The following is a 22,100-nucleotide window of genomic DNA, read 5'->3' as shown; positions in this document are numbered from 1 at the left end:
CCCCCCCCCCCAGTCCCCTACCTTACTGCCTTAAAAAAAGGATGGCAAAATAGTTTGATAAAATGAGTCAAGTGTTAAACTGTTGATATGTTGTTTTTTTTTTTTTAAAAAAAGAGTCTTTGCTCAAGCATATGTTTCCAACACTTTAATCTTTTATGGACTGCATACTTGCTGTGGGAGTGGAAGGGGATGTTGCAGGCTTACTTTCAGTGTACTTAGAAATCTTTCCCACAGCATGAAAACTCCTCAGAAAACATGTGAAACAACGGCCTGGAAACCAGGAAGTTTCTGATGCCTAGCACTCATTGCTCTGAGGGATTTGCTGTGCTCTGGAGGTCATGGAATAATCTTTCTTCTTTGTTGGCTTCTCTAAGTTTATTTTACACGTGATGGAGGGGTATGTGTGTGTTGCTGAGCTTTTAGGGGTCCTCATTTCTGTAACATGTTTTTTCCCTTGGTTCTTTTGTTATTGCACTCCCATGATTAATATGTCTGTTGCTTAAAATGGCTACTGAAACACCACCAAGCTCTTGCCACTGGTTACCAACTGCTTAACCCCTGTCAAAAACCACCTAGCACAGTTTTGAATTGATGCTTTTGTTGCTTAGCAGGTATATTTCTGATCTTCAGGCTTTCCGTTAACCCTGTGAATACTGTACACAATGAAGACAAATCTGCTGTGGTGATGATGGTACGTCCTGATGTTGTGATCACTGCTGCTGCCTCTGCACTGCACTCTGGTTAGATTTGTGTGGCATGCAGTCTTTGTTTTCCCACCCTTTTACCACTTTATATAGTTTTGGGGTTTTTTTTCGGACCAGCAGAAGTTACTAACTTAGAAAAGCAGTGACGAAGGTGGGAAGTCTGGCACTTGAGAGCTGCTGGTCCTAGTGAGTTGATAAGGAAGATCCAGTTCCCTATAGTAAAGAAACTGCATCCAGTTTCAGTCTGTGATGGACTTGGCGTTTTGTTTTCTGGCATCTCATTTCTGTGTGCCTATGTTTGTGCTGGAGTGCGATGGAGCGTGAAAGGAGTCGGAGAGAAGGGGCTGCAGCTTGCGTCTGGTTGCCAAAAAAAAAAAACCCCAACCACCTCGACTGAAAAGAGAATTTACCGGAACATACCACAAAACAGGTTAGGCAGGACGCTGAAGCCAGATACAAACCTTCTGCTGTGCTTTAAGGCATCTTTAGTACACCCTCCTCCCTTTACCCTTTCAGGATTTCCCCCCCCCGCCTCCCCGCCCCGTTATGAAATAGTCCTGTGCCGGCTGGGTTTGAACATGGGGCAGGCGGATGGTTGCAGTGCTTGCTCGCCTGCTGCCAGCTGTTTCTTAAGAAACAGAGGGTGCACTTGTCCGTGCCCGTCATCCCTTCGCAGAGGCAGCGCTTTGCGCAGCATGTGCCTGTTTGAGCGCCTTCGTGCCCTCCGCCGGGTTGCCTTGCGAACAGTCCCAGACGAAAAGTAGCGGGGGAGGAACAGCAACAAGGAGACAGAGAATGCTGGCGGGTGGAGCTTGGAGGGCTGATCCTCCACGTAGTTAATCATTACTTGCAGCATAACCTGTTCCTGTTTTCTAGAGGTTTCACTGGCACCCGCAGCCAGAAGCATATGAGGAATATGTGACAAACTGCTTTCTGAGCAAGACAGTTTGCCTTGCAGCAGCAAGCCCAGCGTCTAATACAAGACATCATTTCTTCTGTAACATGTTTATGCCTAATCGTTCAGTAAACATACCATATATAGTCCGGTTTGTGCTCGCTATAACACCCTGCTGCAAGGCGACTTTGCTGGTACTGTACAGATTCCTTAGCTCCTGGTAACCGTCTGACAAATAGGATGTTGCCATATGTAACATAAATATTCCACACAACTGGGGTTTTTACACTCCTGCTCATAGTGCATAAAGCACTTGTTTCTGATCTTGGCAGTCTTAAGTCTGGCACTTTGAAAAACAAAGGTTATTATACAAAGCAAGGTGCCCTATCAGAGAATGGACTGGGCCCCACATGTGGACTTTCACTGCAGAATAAAGGTTCCACACTTCCCATAAGTGTCAGACAAAGCTTGTATTTAGGGATCAGTGTTTTGGGGACTTTTTTTTTCTTTCTTTTTTCTCCTTTCTCCACTTTAAATGTCTGTTGCCTCCTAGGTGATGGGTCCCAAGCTAGAGCTATGATTCACTGAGAACTTTCTCTTTTCATTCTGGCATCTTTTGTAGAATTTCTCCCCTTCCTCTTCCTCTGTGACCTCTTTTTGTTTATCCTGTGCTAGCAGGGTACTGAGCACGGCAGAGGACATGAAGAGCAGCACTGTGGATAGATTCACAGCTTTCTTAATCAGCTGTTACATATGGTTTGTCTTCAGCTTTTTAAAATATATTTTCTTTTAAACATTGTGAAATGACTTCAGTAACATTCTGACTCTTTTCTCTGCTAGCAGAAGTGGTTCAGAAAAAGGAGATGAGGCGGCCTACCTAGCCCAGGGTGGGGTGGTTTTGCTTTTTTGTGCCTTCTACTTTCTGTCCCATTCCTTGACACGTGAGAAGACAGTGCAGTAGTGTGGACCCCAGATAACCTTGCACAGAGCTCTCTGGCTGTCTGCTTGGTGATGGCTGTTAGCGCCTGGGTCCAGCAGTTTAGCGACTAGCAATGTCTCCTGTACCACTGAGACGGTTGCTTAATCAGAGAGGTTGCGGGTTTGGTGCAGATCATACAGGTGGATTTGCCTCTAGTGACTTGCTCCTTATTTAGGCAATGCTTCCAGAAGCAGAGACTTTTCAGGGGGGAACGTTTGGGTGTTACATAAATGGACAGGACATGCATTTCTCTGACTTGTCTCTCATTGGCCTCGTCAGAGTGAATTATGTCTGACTGCTTGGCAGTTAATTGGACCATCCTTCCCATTTCCTAAGCTGATAAGCCCCTCACTGTCTGCCTCAATCAGGCTTCTTTGTTTGAGAAGTTACTAATGCTGCAGAAGAACAGAATAACTACTTTCCTATGTACTGTAACCAAGTGAGGTGCTTTGGTTAATAAGCCTATGAAGATTCATCGTATTTCTTCAGCAAAATCCTTTCACGAGACTTACTTGTACCATAACGTCAGTAGCAGTTGACAGGCACTGAAAAGTAGGTATAGCTGGTGTATTTAATACATATCCCTTTTTGAAAGAATTGTATTTGTGTTTAAGTTATTCCGTGAGCAGCTTTCTGGCAGATCCTAGTAGCTGTGTGGCATATCATGAGTGTCTGTAGTTGTCTGTCTATCAGGATCGCGTCTCAGAAAAGATTCCCTTTTACCACAAAGTCTTCAGACTGGGACTGTCTTTTTTTGTGTGTCTGGACGGTGCCTAGCTTAAAGTGGGTGTTGCCAGAAGGTGAGTAATAAATGATGATTAATCGTCTCTGAGCTACGGATGAGTTTGTATGAAAAAGCACTTGGCTAAAGGCTGTGCTTCAACAAGCTCATCAAAATTAACCATGCAGGAGACAGTAGTGTAGCATCCCAAAGGCCTGATTTTTTTGTCTCTTGACTGGTTTTGACTGCTGTGGATTTTTCCATCTGATTGGTGGAAAAACATGGGTCCCTTTGTCTTCAGTGTTAAATGATATTGGTATTACAGATTGCAAATGGGCTGAGTGATACAGAATTGCATGCACTAAAAGTAAACACCCTTTTGTTAGGTTGCTCAGTAATCTTTTTAATACAAAGGTGTGGTTATGAACCTTGCAGGTATGCATCCTTATGTTTGTACCATTGAGTCTGTGATATAAATGCATAGGAAACATTCAAAGATACCAATCCCTGTGTTATTTGTATCTTGAAATTGAAAAGTAATTTTATTCTACAGGAGTCCACTTATCCTTTGCTGTCAAAACTGTAAATAAGTAGAAGTAGAAAACCTAAAGCCATAGTGATTTTTAAAATAGTTTCCATTCTGAGTTTACATATTGATTGGAGCATTGCAATGCATCTGTTTGATCATACAGTTATTTCTAAAACCTTTTGAAAAGTAGGATTTGTCTCAGAAATCTTCCTTCTCCACCCATCCTTCGACTATTTCTGGCAGCTCTCGGGGCCCCATGCACACAAAGTGAGTATTGGAGGATTTGCATCCTGCACAAAAATCGGAAGGACTGAGCTTTTTTGTTCTTAAAAGGCTTTCCAAAATGGGGTTTGTGTTGACTCGGACAAGAGAATATAAAATATACAAAGCAAATAAATGAGCATTGCATTGTGAGCTTGCATTTGTATGTACACTCCTACCTTCAGAAGTGACCACCAGTTTATTTTTCATTGTACTTCTGAGTTGGTGTTGTTGAGCCCCAAGATGTCTGTGAGATTGATGGAGGATAAGGAGAGGACATAGATGCTGTTGAGTTCGAGCAGCTGTTAGTGGTGTTAAGCCCTTACTTGTTTGTTACATCTGAGAGACACAGGAACTCAAGTGAGCTGAACGTGGGGCCCGGTCAGTAGGGTGAGATCTGGTGGAGAGGCTAAGGGAGTCAAACCATCAACAGTGGTTGGATCATAGTCCCTTCCTCCCAAGGACTTGTTGACAGTCATCAGACTGCCAGACAGCTAGCCGGTGACTTCTTTCATGAGCATTTTTATTGTCTGACATTCAAGGTGATGGGTGGGGAATTTGCATTTGGATCTTAAAGTTTCTGGAAGAGCGTTTTGTGCTCAGTGTCTTGTCTGAACCTTACCCAAGCTGGTTCAAGACCAACTAGCAGCCACTGATGCAAAGGCTTTGCCACCTACCATGGGATCACTGAGCTTCAGTCTTTCTGAGTGGAGGTGGTGAGGAAAGAGAGGGAGGAGGTGTCTGTGTATTAAAAAACTGGAAAACAAGCAACTATTCACTATGAAGTTCTTGGAAAGAAAGATGTTGTGTATGTAGTAGTTAATGTGAATCGCACGCTGCATGCACGGTAGTGCACTTAGATGGCTTATGGGAGAGCAGCTCGGTAGGCTGCAGTGGAGTCTTAGCAACCGCGAGTAGAGAGAAAGCAGGAAGCAGCCTGGCTTCTCTAAAAGAGCTGGGGGAACATCAGAGATGGAGGAGTTTAGGAAGTGTTTAGCCTCAAAATTATGGCAACTTGAAAATAAATTAACTGCTGGACCTGTAGTGATCTGTGTGTTCATGTATGTTAAGCACAGAAAGGTTTGGGGTGAGTCTGGAAAGGGTCCATGTTTAAGGAATGTAGTTCTTCTGGCTTCTGAGATAGCTTTTTGTGTAGACAGCATGGAAAACGATTACAAAAACAAGTATTGCAAGACACTTAATGAGATGGGAAACTGGCAGTGCTAGGGCTGTGACTCTTGGACTTGAGTGATTGTGAGAGAATTGCAGTTTTTTTCTGCTTTCTTTTTCCAGGCAAACATTTTCTGACTCGTGAATAACCACGAGTGGAGTTTATCCTATGGGCTTAAAGAAAGCAACCCCAAAAATGCATTGAAAATCTCTCTTGACTTTTGGAATGAGGGATTGTGACAGCAACTGGACTCAAGGAAAAAAACCATATTTTTAACTTTGCTGGCGATTCCACCAGTGTAGTCTGAGACTTCATCTGCTGAGGTGTCAAACCATTCGCTTTCACTGTTTTGGAGTGGGGGTGACTGGGACTGACCAGACCAGTTTTTAGGGAGCTTAGTCAGCTTCCTAAGTTCCAGGTATACTGGAAGAGTCATCAGGGACAGGAATGGAGAGAGAATGTCAGTAAGTTCCTCTTCATGAAAGAAGATGGACCGCCAGGAGGATTTTCAGTTGGAGATCACCAGGCAGCTTTGTTACAGGCCCTGTCTTCTCTTGCACGTGGCTCTACCAAGCTTTAGCCATTTGTGCTGAAACACTGCATGTCAGGTGTTTAGCTTCAGGCGGTGTTTGTTTTGGTTGAAAGAAAAATAAGTAATAAAAAAAAAAGTTCTTCAGCCATTTCTAAGAATGCAGCTAAGGGAAAAGTAACCAGGTTTTGAATGCTTTTCCATTTCCTCTATTTTCTTATTAGAGAGAAAAAAAGTCACAACAAACCAAGAATCCCTAAAAAAAGGGGAGGAAGTCTGACCTGTTTGTCTAGTTCTCAACACTTGTAGTGCAGGGGCATTGAGATTTGGGAAGGGCAAAGCAGGTGGGAGATTGCAGTTATAACTATTGATTGAATAAGCTACCTGTTGATTATCGTAGCTGATAATCATCAGCAATGATGGTTTCTCCAGTGCGTTGTATTCTTAATGTCTATTGCAATATGTATGGTAAAAAGGACTATGCGTGACCCAGGGAGAGACAAGCATCCTTGTGTCCCTCTTACTCCAGACTAGAGTAAGTCAGATCAGCTTTGTGAATACTGAAGTTGGCAACTTAGTCCCACATCCTGAGTTAGCAATTGCACTCAGTGACCTTGTGTAGAGCTATATATTTGTCTTCTCTTTCACATGCAAAAAACACGGAGGGAATGCATGACCGTTTCTCTTACAATGTGATGTATAGGTATAGAATCTCTGGTTGAGGGGTTTGTCGGTATAAGATGAAAACATTCTTGTGAATGTGCTTTACTTTGTAGGCCCTTCTGTTCCATATGGAGTAAGGGTAGCTTGAAAGTTGTCTGACAAGATTTGCACACATTGCGGAACACTGCTGGTCTCCTAAATAAAAACAAAGGTCCAGAAGTTCCTAAATACCTGTGTACATCATGTAAACAAACTTCCTGATCCTGGGGCCATGTAGCCCTCCCTTGCAGACCACAGCTCGCACAGGAAGATTTGTAGCTTCTGTTGAAGCTAATAGGTCTCTTCCATGGAATGGGCCTATTAATATCAATTCATTAGCAAGACTGAGGCCTTGATTTGTAATGAGCCCTTAAGTGTAATTTGCAATAGCCTGCTGACTGTATTTTACTAAGCTGCTGTGGGTGCAGGAGGGAAACAGATTGAGGCTGGAGTAATATTTACCTTCACTTCCAGTCAGGAGAAGTATCTAGAGCAAAAAGGAATGTGCCACACCTAGGATCTCTGGAGTTGGCTTTTCTGGGAAATTTAGCTACAGAGGATGAAATACCCCCAATGCTGTATATGCAGGACAAAGGGGGCTGCTATCTTTAAAAATACACATATGAAAACGGAACTGTAAGTTACTGCAAAACTGCATTTGAAGGTATCATAAGAGGGAAATTTTTAGAAACCAGACCTGAAAGGTTTTACAACAAGGAGTATCTTAGGATACTCCCTGACATTTGCTTTGCAGAAGTATTAAAAGAACCCCTGGTTTCCGTAGTTATGGCTAGCAATTAGTGTGTAGGTATAATATGTATTTTAATGTGCATTTAAAAACTTCTTCTTTGCTTAATTATGGAAGGGTAGACTGTGGAAAGAGTATTGTAAATTCTTTGGCAAGACACTTGATTGAAGTAATTTATTCGTATTAAGTACCCCAGAGCAATATTGAATAGCTCTATCCTCCTCTGTTTTGAGAAACTCCTCAAAATGAAAGAAAAATTCATTTTTTATTTGTTTCCCAAGAGAGAAAAAACTGAATTTCAAAATGTTTGTGATTTGTATTCCATTTCTTGCAAGCTTTCCCCTCCCCCCTGAGCCCAACCACTCTTCCCCTCTGCTCTTGCCCACAGAATTACCATGCAACTAATTTTAGAGGTGGGTTTACACGTTTGTTTTAAAAAAGCTGCAGTCTCCATCTCTGGTAATCCACCAGGTGGAAGCAGATGTGTAGAATAGCTGTACATGTATTTATAAATCTGAGTTTGAGCAGAGGGGATTTCTAGGAGGGCAGTGTATGTGCAGAGGCAAGGGAACCCTCAGCAATGTAATACAATCAGTAAAGTAAAAATTTGCAGTTAACCACTAGCTGGATTCGTTGGTGGTTTTCGTTCATGTGGTGGGCCAAGTGACATTGTATTAGCCAATTCTTCTGATGGATGGTTAAGAGATCAGTTGCCTGGCTGTTCTGAATTACAATAGGGAGAAGGCTATCAAGGAGGGGATGGGGAGAATAAGATAGGAAGTGGTTTCTTAGAGATGGGTGCTCTTCTTGTGCTAACAGAAGTTTTGGTCTCTCAGCCTCAAGTGTGGTTTTCTGACCTGTGAGCTTTTTCATAGCTGACTGATGTCTTCTTCCCTTCCACCTGCCTTCCCATCAACCACCTGGCATCCCTGTACCTCTCTGCTCTTGTGAAAAATGGCATCTTTGGAGTTTGGGGGATATACATTTTGTATTCAGCCCTCACAACAATTTTGCTTTGAGTGCATCTTTTTCTGGAAATATGCTAAAAGTGCTAAAATATTTATTTTGTTTGGTTCAGGAATGGGTGGGTGGGCAGGGAGATTCTGTGTGGTGTCAAACAGGAAGCTTGATGTAGCTCTAAGTGACCTCGTGAAAGCATCCCTCTGGCCTGTGAATGCTCATGGTCTCATAAAGGCAAACAATGGGCAAGGGGCTGTGCTATCTAAATTTACACTGCCTGCTGTGTGTCGTGTAACAGAAATGCTGTGGCTGTGTGCTGTTGCAGGTGTCCTTCTACAATTTTAGTTGTTTCTGTTGACCTGTTTGCACTAAAATTCTTGTCACTGCCTGAGAAACTGTGCTCCTCTTAATAACAAGCTTTACATGTAGGGCAAAGCCTGGACAGTAAGACATGGTGAATATATATTGGCATAAATAATTTCTTTACTGACTTGTACTCATTCAGCTTTGCTTAATTCTGAGCATGTTACAGAAACAATCAAATTGCTAAAAGTGAGGTGTTCCTTTCCACCTATACCAGTGAGGATACTTGCATTTTAAGTCCAGTGTTGCAAAACTTAGGCCTCTACTTCTACTCAGTGCATGTCAGGACAAAAATAAAATGGAGGAAGAGCTGAAAGAAACTGTTTGCATCACTTGAGGCCCAGTGGGAGCTGGGGGTCAGTTTTGCTCTGAGAATTAATCAGTTCACTGGAGAATATGATAATACAAGGAAATGATGGCATTGCAATAAGGTTTTCATTTTTTTCTTTAATTAGTAGCAGAAACTAAAAATAAAAAGAAAGTGGGAGAAAGCCTAGGAGCAGAAGTGGCCTGAAGGGGAAATGACCAAGACCAGCTTAGAAGTGCAGAGAATGGTGGTTCAGGAGTGCTGCTTCACTGCATCTTTGTGTGAAACTCTTTTCTGTCTTGTGGACAGGGGAGAGAGAGATCACAGCCCTGTGAAGTCTGACTTCTTAATGCTGTTTTGAATAAAGCGAAATAGTTCTGGGCCTTCCACTTCTTGTGGATTGATGATTTTAAACAGGGAATGCCAGGCCTGTGGAAAAGCAACTAATCACAAATTTGAAGGTGGCGTGTGGCATTTCTTGTCATTTTTAACAAACCAGAACGTCAGAGAAATCCGCCCAGGCAAACTCTTGATCCTGCTGTGCCCCAGTGCAATAATTATAATGCAGAAACAGCTGATGGGTCACGTCTCCAGCCCTGCGCAGCATTATGACTTGCTACCTACATTCCATGTTTAGCTTTGAGCGATCAGATGGTGCAAGCAACGTGAGCTAGCAGTGCCTGAGGACATTCAGTCAGGCAACATGTCCTTTCCCTTTGCAGCTTTGGTTTCTTTTCTCCACTTCTGTCCCATCCTGTGATGCATTTTACAATAAATACCACTCTCTGGAGGGGGTCAACTGCCTGTGCAGGAGCATGTGTGCCATTCCCACTGTGCTGTATGTTAAGTCCAAGGGCCCAAGGTTTGTAAATATTGTTTCTAAAGTACCTGAGGACTATAGGTGAACTGCTTGTCCTACTTATCAGGGCCTCTGGGACTGTGGTCCATACATGTGGTGGCACATGGTGGCAGACTGTTTCAGCATTGTTACTGATGTGACTTAATGAAGCCTGAATTTTATTGGGGGGAGGGGTAAATTTTGTCTTTGCATGGGGAAAGGGTCATTTACAAATGACTGCAAACAAACAAAAAAGTTGAAAATGATGCTTAATTCTGTCCTGTAAAGACTGAGGGAGGCAGGGGGATATTTTGGACTTGGGTTTGTTTTGTGCTTAGGACAGTGCAAAATGTACACCCAGTCCTTGATCTTGGAAAAATTGCATAGGTAAGGATAAAATTACTAACTCCTTGCCTGGAACTACTCACTGTCTTGCTCCCCATTGCCAGGGATGCTGTGGGAGTCTGCAGTACAGACATTTTAGTTGTGGTAGTTTGTTTTATTGTGAACTTATTTTGACTGGGTTTAATTAGAGAACTGAACTTCAGGTAGACTTCTAAATGATAGGAGTGTTCTTTAGGGAAGAGGGTTTGCAAATGAACTCTGAGCTGGAGAGAAGCTAGTGAGGGGAAGTGGGAGGAGGGATTCTGGAGATGGAGCCGGCTGTGGGTTTGTTCCACTACATCTTTTCATCTTTCCCTGGTACTGCAGCACCGCAGGAGTAGAGTTACCGACAACATTCTTGCTCAGGTCTCTCATCCCTTACTCAAATAGAGGGTGTAATTTGACGATGTCTCAGCTCTCCTGTGTGAAGGCTGTTGATGAAACTATATGTATGTACATTTTTAAGTGAAAAACAAAAAAATCCCCCAAAATACGCAAATCTCAAACCAGATCAGTTCCGTGATCCTGGTTCACTGTGTGGTTGTTCAAACGCTAGGACTGGCATGAGACCAGGGGGAGAATGTGTGGCCGGAGCTGCAGGGTGAAGCAAGGACTGGCAGTCTGTCCTTCTGAATGACAGCCGTGGCTTACATCAGGTTAAATCAGTCTACACTGCAGGCTGAGGCGAAGCAGAATGGATTAAAAACAGGTTTTCACTTCTAACCTCGAGTTTCCTCACAACTGCAATTCCACATCAGCTTGTGGGGGTACATGCATTTCAGCATCAGAGCTGCTGTGGAATATGAGACACATCTTTTTACAGGAAAGTTCTCACAGTCAGTATTCACTAAAGTTTTCCTTATTTGAACTGCTGTGTCCACAACTTTCACAAATAGATCGTGAATCTGGATTTTTATCTCCTCCTTCTCCATTCGTATCAGCTGTTATCGGCTGCAAGCAGGTTAACAGTAAGGCCTGCTGGGCTGCTTAATGGGTGGCCGCCTGGCGCTGCCTTCAGGGTGATGCAGATCATTTCTATTGGCCAAGGTTATCTCCCTCCTGACCTTGTAGCCAGAACTCAGCCTCTCGGTGGCGTGGTAATTGTGAAAAGGAAGGCTTCTGAAAGAATTTGTAGAGGATGGAATAGTTTTTTGTTTTTCTGGTTTTGTAAAAGCTGTAGTTTATTTTTATCACTGCTCTGAATGAGGAAAGGAATTGCCTTGATGTTAAGTTTGCAAATTTGGACAAGGTCATGCTTGAGGATTCTTTTCTTCTAAAATTCATGGTGGAGGCTTCCCAAATTTAGCATGGCAGGAGGCTGCTGTACCACAGTGTGGCTTAAAAGCCCGCTTTTACTACTGTACTTTCTTGGTTGTTTGCTCACTGAGCATTGATAGCTTGCTGTATGTGATACATCTGATGGCATCTGATTTCTTCCTAGCTGTAGCCCTTCATACCAGAATGTCTTTTTCCTTGTTGCAGTTGGTTCAGTGTGCTGGACAAAATATAATTGCATGCTTTTGGGATGAAGAGAGACCTCTGTTAGCTGTGTAACGGAATGAGGCATAGGGAATGAGGCACGGGGATTAATGGGGGGAATGGGAAGAGAGGGAGGAGTCGGGTGCTTTTTTTTTTTTTTTTCCTCTAGACACATCAGGCTCCTCCCGTAGCAAGGGAGAGCATAGTACATCGAACCTAAAGACCTTTAAAGTACATGCTGAAATGGATGCTGGGAAGATACAGTACAGTGCTTGGGCACAACTCCAAGGCTCCCAAGGCAAGTAATATTTAAACAAGCTGAACAGCCCCTTTAGGCAACCAGCAGGAAATCCAGCACTGAGCTTTGTGTTGTTGCATGGTCAGCAGAAGATAAAAGCTCAGGCTATGCAGCTGGGGTTCCCTCCTATCACTGGATGGCAAACTGTTAAGAAAAGATAAAAGCACAGAAAAGAACAGGGGGTCGTCTTATTGAAAAGCATTCCTTCATATTTTAAGCCGTCAAAGTACTTTGAAATACATTAGGCCTGGTGTAAGTCAGAAACCACACCATCGGCAGCTTTGGTGTGTGTCGGAGCTTTTACATCAGTTGGCAGGTGAAAGGTGAATTCGTTTCTCTGCTTCACCAAAGATAAATGTTTAACGTGGGTAGGACTGTGATACTCATAGGTGCCTCACTGCAAGCCTCACAGCGGGTTGGAGCTTCCCAGAACTTTTTTTAGGAGCAGGGTGTGTAATGGTGGTGCTGCTGCTGACTGGGGGTTTAATTCTGAAATGCAACCAGCATTCAGCCATATATAGTCTTTCCATGTCCTGCTTTCTGCAGCTGATCCTTGGTTAGGGACTTTTTTAACAATGAGGAAGAGAATTTAAATGAATGAGTTTGCTAGTTCAAGTCATCTAATCATTATTTACTGTATTCCTCCCTTCTGTCCCTCCTCCTTTTTTCCTGCATCACAGCACTGGTGTCTTGGGAAAGCAAATGCTTCAGAGCATTTGTTACCAATTTAGCAGCAAGTACGTGCTCAAATTTGAGATTTCTGAGATCTGTGTGTGCCATATGTAGGGAAAATGTAATATTTGCTAGTTCCAGTAGAAGGGAACAAACACAAATTTGCTGTTCTTCAGACAGTGTTTCTTTAATCTAGTAGGACTTACATTTGTGCAGCCTTTTTGTTTTGGTAAGACAGTTAACTGTCCTCCCTAGGGTGCCTAATTGCTTATCACGAACTGATCAGTCCCCTGGGTATACGAAGGGATGAAACACTGCCAAGATACAGCCTGTGACTTCCCCCAAAGGTGTGATAACCCTCCCAATTACCCCAGCCTTTGGGAAGCTTGCTTATTGCTATTTTAAGACCTCGTTACTTCAGAAATTATCCATGTTTAGAGATTTTAGAAAGTTTTAAAGGAGTATATTTCCTGAGGAACCTTTGAACTTGTGAGCTTTCATATTATTTATGTCAAGTCTGTACTGAATAATGCTTCAAGTTCAGTGTTAAATAGGCTGAAGATGTTGTTCCTGCCACTTCTGCTTATAAAATTGCCTACCTCCATAGCCTCTGTGGCATGCCAGACCCTAACAGATGAGGAAAAGGACAGTTTCTGTGTTCAGTTATTAGTAACTAGGGATGGGGAAATCTTCTAGCTTCAGAAACCCTGTTTGAAGTTTAGATGAAGGAAAATCTGGTGGTAACTTTCTTCTAATTTTTGGTAGAATGATAGTTACACATTACCATGTGTGAAACGGGTGTATAGATTAAGAAAATTTTTTCACCTTCCAGTGAAAAACATTTATTTAACTAGTGGGTTTGCTTGCTTTCTTCCTTTAGTTTCTTGTTTTAATTCATTCAGATACAGACTTCTCTGCTCTACAGGTGAGATGGCTACTGATTTTTTTCAATTATTCTCTCTCTTTATATTGAACAGTTGAGCTCCATAAGGCATATAAAACTTAATACAAAACAATAATGTCTGACCTGGAAGTGGAAAATTGCTCCTGCTATTTAGGATCTGAGTAAAAGTATGAGTTCTGGTGTTGAGAGTTTTTTTGTCCTTCACTTATGCTCTGAATGAACATCATTTTTATATGAAGCTTGGAGAATGAGATCTGTCAGTTAGGTGAGAAATACGGTTTGTTCCTTTATCTTTTTTTTTTTTTTTCTTTTGTGGCTCTTTAAAAACACTTTAGGTCATGTTCACCTGGTTGTAGAAGATTCTAAGTGACCTCAACAAGATTAATGTAAATATATATATATTGCCATAGTATGTACTGGCTTAAAACTGTAAAGCAAGGTGATTTCATTTTTAGAATGAAAAGAAAGTGGCTGTTTGAGTGTGTATGTGTATATTACTGAGTGTTCATGTGGAAGCATCACTCCTCAAAAAAGTATGAATTTCAGTACCATGGGTCTGATTATGATGCTTCATTGCTGCTTCACTATGTGTGCCTATATGAAAGTGATTAGTCAAGGTTCCACTGGCTGTCCTATTGCAGAAATTGGGGTGGGTGTGAGTGGGTGCACAGGCCACTTGGTTGATTTTTTTTGTTGCTGTTGTTTGGTTTTCTCTAGGGTGAACACTTGCAACTACTACTTTACCCAGAACTGGGTTGAACCTATGCATAATTCATACTAGTTTGTTTCAGGCTAACGTTTTGGTATATGATATGTCAATGGGAGTCAGCAGAAAGAAATGTTTCCCTTTTCATATGTGAATTGCGGGAAGAATTGTCTGTATCATCTGTTTGATGGCAATGTGTGAAGCACTGGTGGTGGAATTGGTTTTCTGGAAGAGGAGGGTGGTTTTGGACTAGCAGCAGACGTTTTTGGCTGGAGGAATAGCAACTTGAAACTTCTTCACTTACTGGAGAAACCTGTTCACATTTTTTTTTTTTTTTTTTTTTTTTTTTTTCCCCAGCGTTCCTGAAATAAACTTCCTGCAATTCTTTGCAGTGTGCAGGTGTCCAGACTCCCCTTTACCCATGGTCGCCTGTGCAGCCTGTTAGGCGACTGAAGGCTGTACCTAAAATTCCGCTGGCAGTGCAGCGCACTGTAATGGTCTTGATATAGTTACAGTGGACATCTCGTACAGCTACAAGCTGTAGCATCCCCTCCTAGTCCGAACAACTGAGTATTGCGTTCCAGGAGTCTACACGTGTGGAAGACTGCCTGGAATAGAAAAAGGAAAGCTGCAGAGATTGTAAGCTGCTGCTTGATCCGTGTGGCTGTCGTGCCGAGGAGCATCAAAACTTTGCTGGATGGATCCGACAGCTCGTTGCAGAGTAGAGGGTCAGTCTCACTGGTTATTTGCAGTTATTAACCTTAATGGATTCTATTTCTTTTGTTTGCTTTGTTTTCATATTTTTCCCTGCGTGCATAAGAGGACTGTGGCCTCACAACCAGAATGCTCATGTTCAGGAAACTTAAGGCTGTTCCCACTGAAGGGCTTTGAAGATCAGCAGGCATTTCCTCCAGGGTTTACAGCATTGTTGGAGGAGCCAGTTGCTGCAGAAGTCTCCAGGCCTATCCGCCTGACTTTGGTCATTCCTTACCTCACCAGCACGTGGATTATGCTGTTTGCAGACTGTCTAAACTCCACGATGACCTCCGTGGATTCCTCATGAGCTTTTGCAAGGCTGGGCCTGTGTACTTTGAAAAATCCTTTAGAAATGCTAGCTAGCCTTTTAAAGTCTCAAAGCAAAGGCTATACTACAAGGAACTTGGAAGGTCAGCAGCTGGATGTGGTTGTGCATGAAGGGAGGGAGAGGGTGTGTGCATGTATGTGTGTGTGTGTGTGTGTAGTTTGTGTTTTGAAAATACATCTTTTTTCAAGTCAGATGTGTTGTTTCTGAGAACGCTTCGTGTACTCACCTGATAAAGCTTGAGGGACTTTTGAATTCCATAAGAAATTGCTGAACTGGATCCCTGCACCCTTTTTTTGCACACATATTACAGTCTATGAAAATTAACAGATGCTGTTTCATTTTGTCAGTGTGCAGGAAGCACCTCCCACAGGTTAGTTTCACTGTGTGTACTTCAAAATAGAAAACTCATGCTGAAGAATACCACTGGCAAGTAGCATTGCTGTTTAAAAATTTTCCTATTGGCTTTCCTCTGAGAATCTCAACTTGGGAGAGGCTTGCCAGCACCATCTACTGCTGTAATTAATTTACCTAACTAAACCAAGAAAGAACTTTGTATTTCAGAATTTAGAGCTCTGCAAACAACCCTGAAGGCTACCTGCCCAGCTGGGTGAGCTCACAAGGCTGTGGCAACTTGTTCATCAGTGATGGGAGAGAGATGTTTTTCTCAAGGCTGGGTTTTCCCTTCACGTGGAGGAAGCAATAAAACTCAGTTTGAGTGATTTGTGGTACTCTGGCATCTATGGCAAATATGTATCTAGAATAACCCCAGGTAAAATTAAACAGCTAGCTTGTATCTTTTAACTCTGGTTCAAAGTAATAGGAGAATGGCAAGGGATGGTCATCCATGCTTAATATCACATGGAGATAATGTAGATGGTGTCTAACTGTTCTTGGTCCTTAGAAGACTGTTGGAGGTGGTTGACTTGAGACCTGTTTGTGCCTCATAGGGTGCAGGGCAGAGGTTGGCTTTGTCTTGCTGGTCTGCAGAGGGTCTGCCTGGTGTGGAGATACAAGCCTGCGAAGGAGCACTACAGGTTACCTTGCTCATGAAAAAGCTGTGTAGCCACTTCGGGTATTTCAGTTGGAGGCTGATACTACAAATGCCACCTAGGGTGGATGGGAGAGTGAGGGTTGTACAGCATGCTTCTGAATCCCTTTGCTCCAGCAGATCTCTCTTTCTTCCATGTGGCATGTGGTTACCCCTCTTAAAATTTCAAGCTAAAACTCTCTAATTAAAAAGTCTATTTTGGGGGATATATGTGTTCCTGAACGTTTTAAATTGTCTTGATTATAGATTTTTTATTGTTGTTTTGGGGAGTGTGATAGGGAAATAGTTCCTGTGCTGACCAGAAACAGAAGACAGGAAGATAATGATGTTAACAAGGTGGGGAAGAAAAGGAGGTGTTTGTTTAGAAAAAGCCTAGTCACTAAAGCCTGTGGAGCAGAGGAACCCTGCTGATAACACAGATGAAATAGTCTGCCTCTTTCCTAACTTTAGAGGAGTGGAGCTTTGTAATAAATGGCTGCCATGTGGCAGCTGTCTCCCAGCTTCGTGAGCCTGGCAGTAGTTAATCCTGTCAGCAAGTCATGCTCCCTGGAAAAGAGCAGCAAGAAGAGCTTCAAACTCTTGAATCATTCTCTCTGCAAAATATTTGCATGTTGAATCTCTTTCTGCTTAAAATGAGTGTGGTGATTTGGTAGAGATTCTCATCTTTAAGTAGCATTAAAATGCGGCTGTGTTGGCTTTTAAATAAAACCTTAGAAACGTGCTGAGATGTTGCGATTCTTTTCCTTCTTTAAAAAAGAAAAAAGCCATTTTAGTTTTGGGAGGTATATGTTCCAGTGTACAAAACATTCTTTGTTTTGTAGGGACGCTCTATATTGCTATCCTTGTGTGTTAAGAAATTACAGGTTGTGCATCTGAGATCATGATTATCCTTAAAAGCTTGAGGCTTTAAAATTAATCTGTTCACTTTAATTTGCTTTTTGTATTTTGCTGAGCATGTAATGTTTCTGTCCTTTCTCCACAACACAGAAAACTAAAACTTTGACTTAAAAAAAAAAAGTTTGGGATTTTTGTTCAGTAATGTAAACACCATCAGATTTTACAGGCTTCGTGATAAAATCATGATGGCTGACAATGCTACCACCAGGAAATTAGTTTTAATCCCTATATTTTGTACTATTTATTTTCTCATGTTGTGCATCATTTTACTGCGTTATCTTGCGGGGTGTAAAGTGCTTTGGTGTGCTACCTAGTACAGTGGTCCAAGCATAGAATGTGCTGGCATCTCCTGCAAAGACAGTGCAGTCAGGCTGCAAGAGGCGTTGGGGGCTCTCTGGTAAGCAAATTGATGCTCTAACCCTTGGATTTGCATGTCCAAGGAAATTTCCTAGAATGTGGATGCAGTTAGAGTGGTGAAAGGCCATGTGGGACATAGCTACTCTGAAAGGAAAGAGTGTTTTCCTGCTTTAGCTTACCCTAAGTCCAGAACAGTTTTTGTAAAATTGCTTGTGTGTTCAGGCCTTCTGTGAAACTCTCTTTAAATCCATCCTGGAGGAAGAGGATTGCAACCAGGGCACCACACAAGAAGCAGGGCACTAGCACAGAAGATTTTCTGTGTCTTCCTCGGCATGATTCATCCTGCCTCTCTAATCCCTGCCGAACCCATCCTGCTGTGCACACACACCTCTGGCTACGTGTGAAGAGCAAGTGTGAGGGGGTGAAATGTTTGCTCGTTTCTCCCTGCAGAGATTTGCTTTAAACTATTGCCTTGAGTCCTGGGTCCACAGCTGCCCTTGGCTGAGCTGCTGGCCATCAGGGCAAGGGACAGGGATGGAGATGGGGCCAGGGACAGGCCCTCCCTCCCTCCCTCCCTCCCTCCCCGACAGCTGCAGGTGCCAATTGCCAGCGAGCAGCCCAACCGCATGGTTTTGTGGCTTTTCTTCCTCTCATCACTTCTGTTCCTTCTTGTTTCTGTGATGCCGTTCAGAGGAACAACCGGATGGATTGTCTCCTCTCAGGGTGGCTGCCTGGGCATCTGCAGGGACAGTTGGTAGGGCACAGGAGCCCCCTGTTTTTCTAGTGACACCAGGGGCTATTGATGGCAGGCTGGGGCTCTGCTGCTGCTGCTGCACATATGCTTGCTCTTGGCCCACCTTAAAAGGACAAGATATCCCGTGGTTTAGACTGGCCATATATTGTCGGGGATGTCAGCATCTCCGTCATAGCTAGCCAGCCAAGCCCAGTGTCCCGCTTTGCCTGCCCTGTGTCCCTGCAGCCTCTCCTCACTCGGAGCTGAGGGGTGCTCTAATTTGGACTGTTTGGAGGGGAGGTTGCTTTTCTTCTCTGTTACTTAGAAATGTTTTCCATCTGGCTCTTCCAAGCGCAATCTGTCCAGCTCACCCCTCGGGCTCTTGGACAAATATCTTGTTCCTTCAGCACAGTGCTTGCTTAGCCATGTAGGTGATGGGACATCAACCTATAGCTTCACTCTCCTCTCAGGGTTTTAAGTTAACTGAGCTTGGTAGGGTAAAGCAAAAAAAAAAATTTTTTTTTTATAAAGCCAAACCCACAGACCTATATTTTAGAGTTTCCTCATTTTGCATCCCTCATCCCCTCTTGCTCCTCTGAGCGGCAGCAGCAGCAGCAGGCAAGGTTTTGTGTCCCAGGGTCACTGGGGGCTCCCCTCAGGCAGGTGTCCCTCCCCTTCCTCGTCCTGTCTGGCCCAGACATGTACGATAGGGGTGCCTGCTGGTCCTTCCTTTGGCTTCCCCCTTCACTCCTCTCTCTCTCACTTTGTCTTCTGCTCTTCTGGGGAGTGTGGGCAGCGGTGGTTTTCGCAGGCAGCATGACGCGCTTGCCTGACCCATCTCCACCTTTTCAAGACACTTCCATCCTGCCTGCTGAGGGAAGAGCCTTCAGGGCCTGCTCCCTCCAGTCCCTGCCTCTGCTTTGGGCTCCCATCCTCTCCCTCTCTGCATCCCAAGACCATCCCCTTGCCTGGTGGGAGGTGAGCCAGCCCTGGCCCAAGGGAGAGACATGGTGGCTGAACTGGGGAAGGCTGATCAGTGTGGGGAGACCCTGGGCCATGTCCCAGGGAACACTGCCCTGCTGCGGCTGGTGCCAGCCCGGAGGGGGACACGAAGGGACTTTCTTGGGTCGCCACTTCATCTAAGGCAAATAAACTGGAGTCAAAGCCAAGAAACACATCGACTTCCTGGAACTCTGTGAGCCATCGGCACAGCTGTCCCTGCTCCCCGAACACATGCAAAGCAGAGCTTATAAGGACAGACAGTATTGCTTTTGTGTCCCTCCTCAGTCAGCGGGGAGGGCGCAGGGGAGGGGATGTGCCGGGTAAGGCCCAAAGCCCGACTTGTCCCCTATTTCCCCATGTTGCCATGGTTCCTGGTGGCTGGGGGGAGAGCCACGCCCCCTCCCCACTGCCCTCCTGACGGCTGTGTGGGCAGGCAAGGATGAGGATGGAAGGGTGTTTACAGTTGTCTACATGGGAAGAAATGGAGGGATGTCTGCTTGCAGCCATTTATTTTACTTTGCTGTTGTCCTGACTTTATTATTTCACGTGTCTAAAAGTGGTGCTTGTGGCTCCAGGTTTGTTAAGCTGTCTTCAAATCTCAGTATCCTTTTTGCTTGAACAAGCTCTCGAAGCTGACTGCAATTCAGTGACAAAGGCTTCCTGAAGGGCCAGGTGCTCACCCACAAGCCGATACGAACAGCGAAGATGAGGAACAGCTCATAAATACTTCTTTGGTCGGGGGGATGAGGGCTAAGGCGTTAGAAAAATCTTAAAATTCATCAGCAGCTGTTGAGCCTAAATGTGGCTGCAGGTTATTGCAGATTTTGTGGTGCTGTGCATTTTGTTTGGCACTGTTGTCCATGAGAATGACAGTGCTGCTCATGAGCTTGGTGCAGGCTCAGATCGAACCGTCTGAGGTGCCTGTGCAGAGACCTGAGCTTTCTTGGAGGGAACCTGGGGCCTGTCAGTTTTTGCTTTCACTCTCAGTGCTGGAGCAGGGTGTGCCTTGGTTCTCCTTCTCAGCCTAGCAAGGCCACAGGCTCCTGTGTGAGGGCTGTTCGCACAGCACACAGTGCTTGCGAAAGGAGCAAACTTGGGTACCCTGTTCAAGTCAGCAAATGGAGTGCAGGGCCAAGAAGATAGGTACGAATACATTTTATATTAAGGCTGCCTGGTGTCTTTGTGCGTTGTGGTAAACCAGTTGGACCATAACGTGAATTTCATCCAGGAAACCCCTGCTTTGCCAGTATGACATCTCACTGTTACATTAGTATAGCTTCCTTGTTCTCAGTGTATTACAGCAATGTAATACAAGAATATCATGATGATTCAGAGTTGTTGTTCGCTTAAGGCATTAACTAAGTTAAAATTATGGTATGCTTTATGGAGAGATGCTTTTGGTCATCTGAGTCAAAGTCCGGAGGACCATGAGTGGTCCATGAGAAAGTGATTTTCAAAACCTACATAAAAACTGACGTGCTCATATGTATCCCACCATGCATGCAAGGAAATAAAACAGGAGTAGTAAATATGTTTGAATATTTAAAATTTAGCCTAACTGTTAGATGTTGTAGTAACCGTATACAAAATAGTCTGGAAATACCAGGGTCATCTTGTTCTAGTTTGGTGCCTCTTCCCCTGCCCTGTCCTGAAAACAGAAGGTGGTACCTAGCTCAGTTTTAAGGCATAGCCATGAGCATGTGTTTCACTTGTTTATTCTGTGTCTGGGTGCATGTTAGGTAAGAATTGTGGATTTGTAGGGTTACTTTAGGAAGCTAACACAGGTAAAGGAATCGTATCGCTAATAGCTCAGAGAGTTCATAGCAAGAGGAGCAGTCTGCCTTTGGTGGTCAGAGAGTATCTTTCAGGAGATGTTGCACCTTTTGGTTGTTGTCTTTTAGGGTTGGTTTGGTTTGTTTTTTCCTTAGAGGAAAACATCAGTTACAGGTACAAGTTCAAAACCTTTGGGGTAACATTCTTAGTTTTTACTGAATGCTGAGTGAAAGAATGGCCACCAGATACTCCCATGCCACGGTCTTTCTTTTTTATGGTTGTCTTCCTTTCCCCATAGGCTGCTCTGTACTGGTGCTCCAGCAGTGGTGACAGTGAGGTGACGCTGCCAGTATAATTCTCTACCACTGGGGCGCCGAGTCAGCACCAACACTTCAGTAGCAAGGGCAGAGTTGGTACTAAAGGTCAGTTGGGAAAACTTTTTTCATTTGGTTTTCCTTTGCCTTGAGGCAGTGCTTTGAATGGCGTTAACCCTTTTTTCTTCCCACGTGATGGCTTTTCACACTCTTCCTGCCAGTGTTGATGCAAAATCACATTCAAAGTGTAGTGCGGATATTGTGCACATCTCTTGGGGTGGGAGTGACCATCTGTGCTTGAGAGTGTCGCCATGTGCTTCAGGAGTAAAATCTGCTCCTCTGGGTAGGAACTTAGTAGCAGACTAGTGCATCAGAAACCTTTTGGAGTGCAGTAGCAATTCTTAGGTATTGTAATCTCAAGGGTAAACGGTAAACTGTTGTTTATTCAAATGCGATATCCTTCTTTGAAGTTCTCTCTAAATTTGTATACTAGAAGGTCTGGCCTTCATTTAAATGATCCTTGGGGTTTTTTTCTACCACTTAGGAAAAAAAAAAACAGTGGGAAAGCCTTGAATAAGCTAATAGTGTTGCTAAGATGGAAATGATGAAGAAGGTTCAGGATTCCTGTTTGGGCCTCATGGGAAAAAGTGGTTTGAAATGCATGTGTGTGGGGGTGCACATTCCTAAAACTGTCATTTGTTTCCCTTGCTTCTTCTCCTCCTCCCCCCCCCCCCCCCCCCCC

General features: G+C 43.8%; 1 protein-coding gene across 2 annotated transcripts in view; it reads left to right on the top strand.

Moving 5' to 3' along the window:
• The first annotated feature begins 2,998 nt into the window (after positions 1 to 2,998).
• RREB1 (ras responsive element binding protein 1) overlaps positions 2,999 to 22,100 on the top strand; it is a 90,821-nt gene continuing 71,719 nt past the window's right edge. The window contains exons 1-2 of one of the 2 annotated variants that reach the window (XM_026842961.1): positions 2,999 to 3,130; positions 14,508 to 14,878. In XM_026842961.1, coding sequence (XP_026698762.1) covers positions 14,848 to 14,878 — 31 coding nt within the window. In that variant the 5' untranslated portion in view covers positions 2,999 to 3,130; positions 14,508 to 14,847. The remainder of the gene's footprint in view (positions 3,131 to 14,507; positions 14,879 to 22,100) is intronic. The other variant, XM_026842962.1, reaches the window with a different exon arrangement.

This window comes from Athene cunicularia (assembly GCF_003259725.1).
Source record: "Athene cunicularia isolate RWA chromosome 2 unlocalized genomic scaffold, athCun1 chr2_part1, whole genome shotgun sequence".
Lineage (NCBI taxonomy): Eukaryota > Metazoa > Chordata > Aves > Strigiformes > Strigidae > Athene > Athene cunicularia.
This window is presented reverse-complemented; position numbering and strand designations above follow the sequence as displayed.